The sequence below is a fragment of the Mastacembelus armatus genome, chromosome 24, assembly GCF_900324485.2.
Source record: "Mastacembelus armatus chromosome 24, fMasArm1.2, whole genome shotgun sequence".
NCBI lineage: Eukaryota > Metazoa > Chordata > Actinopteri > Synbranchiformes > Mastacembelidae > Mastacembelus > Mastacembelus armatus.
Window position 1 is genome coordinate 11049106 of NC_046656.1, and position 9679 is coordinate 11058784.

Sequence of the window (9679 nt, forward strand, 5' to 3'; positions counted from 1 at the left end):
ATATTTGTAGGCCTAAATTCTGAATTGACTAGACATAGTTTAGAAAGACAATGTCTAACACATTACAACACAATCCTTTCTTCAAATGTTAATGCACTTTTACTTTTTATTTTGCTAACTTCAAGAACAAGAAATAAAATAACTGTAGCAGAATGGTTCCACGTGTATGGTGAGGTTTTGGTTCTCTCTGCAGCCCTGCAGTTAAGGGAAGCCTGAATTTTAGTTCTGTTCATACAAACAAGTTATTTTCTGTTAAATATCGTCCCAAACTGCAAGATTTCTATACATCATATTCCATATACTGTATTTCTATACTGTGTTCTATGTACTGTATTTCTATACTGTGTTCTATGTACTGTATTTCTATACTGTGTTCTATGTACTGTATTTCTATACTGTGTTCTATGTACTGTATTTTCATACCTTTAAATACAGCAGCTGTTTTAATTGTTGACGCAATAAATGTTATGAACTGTGTCCCTTACCACATATATTCATACATACAGATACTTACAGGTGATGATTATCTGGACTGTGTCACTACATTTCAACAGGTATTTTTTTTATAAGTGGCTATGAGGCCATCGATTGGTTACAGTGACATAATTGGCTCAATTGCAGCTCTTTTGTGTGTTTAACCTCTGATAATAAACACTCATTGATTGCACATATATGCATACTGTCATGCATATACATACATACTTGCATACACACGCACACACACATTCTCATTCACGCATACATAAATGTGTATGTGTATGTACACCACCAGTCAAAGGTTTGGGTACATTTTACCATTGAATGAGAAAGTGTGTCCAAACATTTGACTGATACTGTATATATATGAATGACAGTATGCATATAAGTGCAAGTGCATGTACCAGTATGTAAAGAATTCAGTTTTTGCCTAAATGGCTTTTCATACCTTGCTCCTGTTTTTACAATAGCTTTTGTTGTGAGTTTGCAATTTGACCAGAAGATGTCTCCATTTACACTTTTATCTCATCTTGTAAAGAGAGATGTTAGGAATAAAAGTGCAGGTCATGACATACTGACATTTAGCAGCATAACATTTCCTGAGAATAAGTGAAAGCTGAGAAAGCACAAAAGGAAGTGCTGGTTAAAAAACAAATCACCATAGCAGAACAGAATAGATATTAACTTTATTGCATATTTCATTTGAATATAAAATAATTCTTTGACAAAATATAACTGTCTTGCATTCCAGAGTAAAAACATTTTAACAGAACAGATATGACTTTATGCAAAGTATCAAACTTATCATCATATTGCAGATAACCTGAGTTGTGTAAACACAGTGCATAAACCTGAAACTCCTAGAACTCAGTTCTTCCTGTGACATGTAGGTTACCAGTATAACCAAGGGATTTTACAGTAATTCCCCAAATGAAACAATAAGACAGAACAATGCTGGTAATTGCAGAGTGGACATTGTTAGGGTGTAACGTGCATGACAGTAATATCTTTTACATGTTGTTTTGAGCAGTTATCAGGTCATGGGTGCAGAACCACAAACAGAGAGATATTGAAAGAGGAACATTAACAAAAGGCCTCAGTGATTTCCATCATTACTGGAACGTTCATTTGGCATTTTCTCTGTACAACAAATGTAGACTCGTGATGTGAAAGTATTCTACCTGCATTAATCACTGCCTTTTTTAAATATTACTTTAAGTTTAAGGAGTTAGTGATGGAATGCAGATGTGCCAGTAGCAATCTGAGAGATGAGGAGGCATAAAACATCCTGGCAAGCCTCTGAACATGTCAGCTCAAAACAAACACAAAATATGGAGCATAAACTCTACCAGTCAAAAGTTTGGACACATTCACTTATTTAATTCAGTGGGAAAGTGTGTCCAAACCTTTGACTGGTAGTGTAACAGCATAAAAACAAGATGACAGAGTGATGCTGTACAGCAGACTGTTCCAAAAAACAAACAGATTGTAAATAAGCAAAACAATATTAAATGATTTTCTCTTTTTTAGTTCAACAACGGCTCAGAGAAACATGACACATACTGCAGGTCAGGCAGCTTCATTATTTATATAAAAACTAGACAAAAGAATAAATAAAAGCATAAAGAGAAAGTGCTATAGGTTTGCCTTCATGTATGAACACAGTAATCACAAAGTTACACTTCTTATTATTCACTGTTTCCTTTATATTATATACTATACTGAATGACAGAGGATCGGTGCAGAATAGTTGCTGGTTGAGAAAATAGGAATTAATTTTACTGTAATTTTACTCAGTTCACCCACAAGTGCCAAACAAATACTGTGACTCAGTTGTCCCAACAAACACAAACAGTTTAGGTGCTTCATCTGGAGTGATACTAAGCCAAAACCCCTACCACGGTTACACTGTGTTACCAAGTAAACACAGACACACGGAGGTATAGTCATGGAATAACTATAGTAAACAGCAGTTACAATTAATATTAATATATACTTCAAAGTTTCTTACTATTATTTTTTTTTCTTCCTGAAACTATTAGAACAATTTAAATTCAACAATATTTTGTTCACAAACAATTCATCATTTCAGATGTGGATGCTGGTTTTGGTGAACCATGTGTCAGACACATGTCCAGAACAGTCCATTAGTGCTTTGTTGGCTTGAGATCTGATACACTGGTGAATATAGAGAACAGTGCTTTACAGTTACATCACATTGTCTTTAGTCATAACAAAATACAAAAGAAAGATACAAATAGTAACAAAAATATAAATATGCAAATAAGAATATAAAAATAAATTGATCAAATTATTATATGGAAAGATCCCGCAGAGATGATCATGGTGTGTTAATTTAATATTAATTTGTGCGAATTCGTTAATGACAACTGCACATTTCATAGATATAAAACACTACTAGAGTGCTAAGCATTGTAATTTTTATGTCAAATTAATATTTTACATAAATCTGATTTAGTATCATTCTTTTTATTTGAATTGTGTTTTTGTCATTATATTACATTTTATAATCGCAGCAGAACATTTTTATAATAATCAGGTAAATACTCAGATTAATATCTTTTACTGGTCCATTGAGATTACTAAATCCCATTTGGTCAGAATATCATCCCACCCTGTTTCCCCACCTCTCTCCTTCGCTCTCAGTGCTTCTGCTTCTTCCTCAGATGGTTGTCTGACAAACACATTTTCCAGCCTCAGGCCAGCCTTCACAGACTTCACCTCCTCATCCTTTTCTCCAATCCTGTCCTCACTCCCCTTCTCTTCCAGCCTTAACCCATCCAACTCCATCTTTATTCCTGGCAATACTAGTTTCCTAAATTCAGGATCCCAATTAATGCAAGTAGTTCCCTCCTCATCATCATCATCGTCTTCTTCTGTATTGTGTGCCAGTGTCAAAACACTATAGTCATGTGGTAAGAAATCTGATTGGTCAGTGTGGGAACTGGACATGTCTTTGACCTCGTTGGAAACATAAGAAGAAAGAAGTGGAACCATTTCTTGCTGGTTTTCTTCCTCTACACCTCCATCTATCGTTCCACCTGTTCGTACTCTCATCTTTTCATCTGTGTCTTCCGCAATTCCTACCTCTTTTGTTTGTCGATTTAAAGGAATATGGAAGAGGCCACTTTGTGGGGTTTTGTCTATAAATAATGCTGGAAGCTGTCTTTCCTCTTTCCCTGTGTCCACCACTCCATTGGTTGTTCCAAGAGACTGTAACGATGCCTGAGAGGCGGTCAGTAAAACTGAATTTAACTGCGACCATGCATGTGCCTGCGAAAGTGTGTACATCTCTGTCTGTGCATGCATCTGTGTGTGTATGGGCATTTGCGTTTGTGTGTATGTGTGGGTTGACTGTGAGCAACAGGACTTTTTCTGAAGAGTGGGAATGTGAACCAAGTGACCATCTTCAACTCTCCACTCTTTGGTCTCATAACTGTCTCTTGCTGTGCATCTCTGGCACAGACTGTTGCCATTTTCTCCTCCATCATCTCTTCTCTCTCTTTTATCCTCTTCTGTGACAACGCTAATTTTAGGAGCTACACCAACAACTCCATAGTCATCAGGCAAATCATTGCCAGGTTCCTCTGGCTCTGGGGGTGTTTCAGACCTCTGTGGAGAGTAACCTGGTGGAGGATCTGTGATCGGGCATGCAGGGTTTGATATGGCGCTGTCTGTGTCTGATGGTGCATCTTTGGTGACAGTAATGAAGATGACGTTGAGATTTTCATGAGGAAATTGTGGAGGCTGATGGTGAAAAACAGGTAGGTTCTGGAAAGAAGGAGTGTGGAATTAAGAAAATTTGAAATATATTTATAATTGTCAGTGGTTTGCTTTGAAACATCATGCAAGTCAGTGCTTAAAGGATCCTTCTAATAATTTAATAGTGTTACAAAAAGTAAAAGGTGTATGAGCAGAGAACAAGATGTCCTGACTTTTAGATTTTAATGAATGAATCCTGAATGAATTTTAGGAAACACTGCATCCTGCTGCTTTTATAATGTATCTGAATAGTGTCTTGTTCGACTGTATTGAGATACCCTGATGACCACACCTGCACACAACTTCCCCTTTTTCTAACTGTATTCACAAGCTCCACAAAGACAAGTAACCTGTCATTTATGCCCTTTTAAATTATTTTACACAACCAGTATTACTTAAATACTGTACCACATATTGTACCTGAATACAACCATACATTGGAGCCTATCCCAGCTCTGTTTGGGTGAAAGGCAGGGGTACACCCTGGACAGGTCTATCTGAATACATATATAGTTAAATAATTTGTATTACCAGTATATATGGGCTCTTGTGTCCTTTCCCCTTCAGGTAGTTGCGGAGAAAGTAACCAACCACCACAAGCACGCATATGCACAAAGATGGAACAACGATACCCACAACTACCCTCTGCAGCTGGTCAATAGAAGGGTCTGGAAGGAAACAGGAATGAGGAGCATGTCTTACAAATTTATACATACATGTGCGTAAAGGTACATACACAGAATTAGATGTAAATACCTCTCAAGTCATATTAGAACTAATTGTATAAAATTGCTCTGTTGTTCAGAAAAAAACAAGGCGGTTTTTCTTGACTGACATTATAGTAATGTTGCGACTCATACACAAGCAGGACAAGATATCTCTGGTGAAACCATTCCTTCAGTCCACCCCTCCCTCTTTCACTTGTGTGTCATGTTTAGTCACATTCCTTTAGACCTGTCTAACAAGAAGGAAAATATTCTCTCGAATGCAGCCAAAATGTCATTGTACCTTGAGGTGTGGTTATGCAGTGCCATGATGAGGGCGAACATCGGATGGGCATGGAGAGGAATACTGTCTTAGCAGAGAAGCAGTACTCTGTATGGTACTCCATCAGCTGGTATTTGTATGGAGTAGGGCCCACTAGGAAATGATGCTTCAAACATACATGCACACAATTAATAGATCGGTCCGTAACTGGTACAGCTGCATGAGAGACACTTCTGGCATGCTTGACTTGACTACATTTCTACTCACTGTCTGACGGCGATGGGAATTGCGGATGGACAGGTTGTAAGCCATGTGGGGGTAGAATGTTGCCATGGAAACCACTGGGGTGTGGCTGTTAGGCTGATATCTCATTGGTCCTTTTAAGGTGATGATGGCACTGTTATTCTCTAGTTCCACAGTAATCAGCGGAGGACCAAAACTAGCTGTAGATAGATAGACCAAAACATTTGATTTTTATAGATCTTAAATATTTTAAGTCATAATGTCATCTCTAAATTGCCAAAATGTAATGTTACACCAAAAGATGCTGTATTTGTTTAACAGTTAGAGGTAGTGCCTCAACCTTCTGTCTTTACACACAACTGATTTTAAAGTAATTCCTCAAATGAAACAAATAGCACAACATAATGCTGGTGATTGCAGGGTGGAGATTGTTAGATTGTTAGAGTATTATTTATATGTCATTTTGAATAGTTAGGAGTAGTAATCAGCAGAACCATAAACAGAGGAAAGAGGAACAACATTAACAAAAGGCCTCAGTGATTTTCATCATTGCATCCATGTGACTACAACAAATGTAGACATGTGATGTGAAAGTATCTACCTGCATTAATCACTGTCCTTTTTAAATATTACTTTAAGTTTAAGGAGTTAGTGATGGAATGCAGATGTGCCAGTAGCAATCTGAGAGATGAGGGGGCATAAAACATCCTGGCAAGCCTCTGAACATGTCAGCTCAAAACAAACAGAAAATAAGCAGCATATAAAAGCATGAAAAACAAAATGACAGAGTGATGTTGTTCTGTGATTGTCCCTTTTTTTTAAGTTCAACAATGGCTCAGCGAAACGTGGCACATAGGCCTACTTCAGCTCAGGCAGCTTGATTATTCAGAAACCTTTGGTCAAGCCTTCTCTGTGTGTATTTAGGTCTCAGTTCACAAATTTAGGCAGAACGTCATTTTAACTTACTGTCCAACTTTGGGTCGAATCTCCTCTGTGTCAAGGCCCATTTGGAAGATGCTCTCCTGCTCATAGCTCGGACTCTGGCGTGGTATCCCTGCTCCTGATCCCATGTCTCGTTACTCAGGTCACACCAGTTCCGCACTATTTCCGTACAGTGCCGCACCCCCCTCCAGTTTATCCGTGTTCCTTTGCTGCTGTCCATGCTGTCCCCATAGCTGGAAAAGAGCCACACAAATAAAAGGATCAATGCTCTGGTCCGTATCCAAGCTGCAGCAATAACAACCAGCTTGTTCAGTTCAGGAACTTCAGGTTACAGACTAGTTGACAGATCAAATTACTCTGGTCTTTTATTTCTGTCTCCTTTTTTTCTGGGCTTCTTTGTATTTGTAAATTCATTTGAGACTTAAATTCAAATGAGACTACAAGAAATAAAAACATTTGAAATCGACAACTGTAAATAACGTTTTTGTTAATGAATAAAAACAAAACGATGATGTAAAATTGCCTTTTAATTGCTCCCGATCAGTTAAAGTTTCCACCGCTCCCTAAACTGCGTGAGCGCGCAAAAGACGCGACGTGGTTGGCTTCTTACATTGAATAACTGTCTCTGCCATCTGACGTTGGCGCTTTGAGAGAGAATCTTTTTAATGAAGTAAATCATAAATGCGTCTACAGTCCACGAAGAAGTAGATAAATAGACAGAAAGCGCGTTTCCCGCGCACTGTAACGCACTCACTGCGCATTTACACTTTGCGCTCATTAGCCCATTCACGGACACACTGATGGCGCCATGTAGTCAGTCACCCACTCAAACACCGATGGCACAATCACCGGGGACAACTCGGGGTTCATTGCCTTGTCCAAGGACACAGCACATGTGGACCAAACAAACTCGGAAAATTTAACAGGTGGATGTCATGGTGCAGTTGGATATGTCGCTGTCAAAATGAAATCAACCATCTAAATTTTCCTCTAGATGTTCACTAAAGAACTACACCTGGATCAGTATCACCCAACACCTTAGCTTCTGCTACTGAACCGGATTTTAGGCAGAATGTGCGTCATCTCCTGAATCACTCGCTCAGAGTGACTGTGGGTGACCACACCTGTGGCCTCAACGAGCTTTAAATTGGAAGAAAAAATGACACTAAAATGTTTCTAAGGAAAACTTAAATACTAAACATCATAATCTTTTACTAAAATAACCAAAACCAAATGACAAAAACTTGTAAGATATACATTTTCATGATGCAACTTCTTTAATACAATAAAAGGCTGAGTCTAATAACACTGGACACAATGGCAATGAGATAGTTTAACAGCCTATAATTTATATAGCTTTCAAAATTAATTCATATATTACATGATGACAATCAACCCTCTAAAATCTTCCTCTACATGTTATAAAGACCTTTATTAGGCAATAGCTTCTCCCACTAAACACTGTGGACAGGATTTTAGTGAAAATGTGACTGAAGTGTAAAATATAGGAAAAAAAGAATAAAATGTAACTAATGAAAACTAAAATATTCGTGATTAACGCACTTTTTTTTACCATCTTCAGTGTTTTTGATTAAAATGAACAAAAATCAAATGACTGTCCAGTTTCACTAAAACATTTTGGTTGAAAGACTCAAACTAAATCTAAATCAGCTACCAAATAACTCACATTTTTTGGAGCTTAAGAAGACTAACCGTATTGTCAGTTTTCAGACTTACATGGCATACTGCACTGTGAAGAATGTGTCAGGCGGTGTGCCATTTCCTGGAGACCACACCAGGAGATTCCTCAGATTCACTGAGGAGAAGACAACATCGATGGGGCTGGGAGGAGAGGAGGACACTGGGGAGAACATGAAAGAAAAGACACATGTAACGCAGCCATGCATTGCTTTTCGAGCAGCTTTGGGCCCCCAGCTCTCACAGGCTGGCTGACTGACCTTTAATCCACCTCACACAAAGTAAACATGGAGGCATGTGACCACTTTCAGTAATAATATTTAGAAACAATGTTTATTGAATATCAATGTGCATTGTTTTTTTATTACTGGCATATGCAACCATGCCCTGCCGATACAGGTGTCTGAATTATTTTGCATACGATTTGTAAATAGTTATGAATGACAGATTAATTTGGTTAAACATCACGAAACTACGGACATCACATCTGCTGTCAGAGACAGATTTAAATCAGTGATAACCTACTATATGACTTTTACCACATAAGCACAAATCCCGGGTTAGTTAATAGACAATTAGCCTATAGACGTAACTTCAATGCCTACTTGTAAATATTTAATAACACCAGAAGGAAAAGGCAACGAATACATATTGTTAGTTTATTGTGGCCGTACCTGTAAAGTGCAGAAGCCCCAGGTTCAGAAAAACGAATACAATCCACATGTCTATGTGTAACGATCATGTTTCCCCGACAAACTTCACCATTTTCAACCCGCGCCACCTCCTCGGCTCCGGCAGGTCTGCGGTCCCCGCGGACTTCGCCCCTCGACTGCTCCGCCGCACACCTGCTGCTGCTGAGGAACCAGGTGTTATTCCGCACGATTAGAAGGAATCCGTTAAAAACATGTTCAAAGATGACGCAGCCTTTAAAGCTGTGGGGGTTAGAGATCTGAGACAGCCAACAAGTTGAAGCTTAATGATTCACAGTAAAGACAAATATTTCCGTATATGTGGAAAGAATGTGACCTCACCTGTTCTGCACATTGCACCTGTGCAGGTGGAGGATTGGCTGGGTGGCTGTTTCTCATCTTATAGAGACATAACTCTGTTTAGGTCTACAGTTTGAAAATCATTACAACAATTACACGTTTGAAGGTTTGTGCGACTCTAGTTGTTATGGGTTAGGACAAGTGTCCAGGAAATGTGGATAAGTTGGTGGATAAGTGGCTGTAAAGTCCTTGGGAATAATGAAAACAAACACCTGTGTGTGTGTGTGTGTGTGTGTTAATAACAAAACAGAAGAGGTCACATGAGGTCCACAGATGATTGCCTTGTGATATTTATCTCGTATCAGTTCCAAGAAGCAGGTTAATAAATATGAAATTATCAGGATGACCTTGCTGAATGAAAGGACCCCATGTTATTCCGCTGGCTGAGGTCCGTGTTGAACAGAAGCTCATAAAAATCTGAGGTTTATTTTAATTTATGCTATTAAATGCAACCCCCCCCCCACCCACCCACCCAAAAAAAGCCAAACAAACAAACAAAA

General features: G+C 38.5%; 1 protein-coding gene across 1 annotated transcript; it reads right to left on the minus strand.

Annotated features, from left to right (window-relative positions):
- Positions 1-2015: 2015 nt before the first annotated feature.
- Positions 2016-9095, minus strand: il20ra (interleukin 20 receptor, alpha). Its single transcript, XM_026319378.2, has 7 exons — positions 8805-9095; positions 8170-8293; positions 6457-6665; positions 5515-5690; positions 5269-5413; positions 4792-4928; positions 2016-4269 (listed from the first exon to the last, which is right to left on the minus strand). Exons 1-7 carry the CDS (start codon positions 8851-8853, stop codon positions 3061-3063), a joined length of 2049 nt encoding a protein of 682 aa, XP_026175163.1. The 5' UTR covers positions 8854-9095; the 3' UTR covers positions 2016-3060.
- Between the last annotated feature and the right edge of the window lie 584 nt (positions 9096-9679).

Bases quoted from the DNA above. Each gene is read 5' to 3' on its own strand.
- il20ra (XM_026319378.2), bottom strand. From the start codon at position 8,853: ATGTGGATTGTATTCGTTTTTCTGAACCTGGGGCTTCTGCACTTTACA. The intron at 5,414-5,514 runs GTGAGTAGAAAT...GTATGTTTGAAG, and splicing joins ATTCCCATCGCCGTCAGACA to CATCATTTCCTAGTGGGCCC. The intron at 4,270-4,791 runs GTAATACAAATT...CCTTCTTTCCAG, and splicing joins ACAAGAGCCCATATATACTG to AACCTACCTGTTTTTCACCA.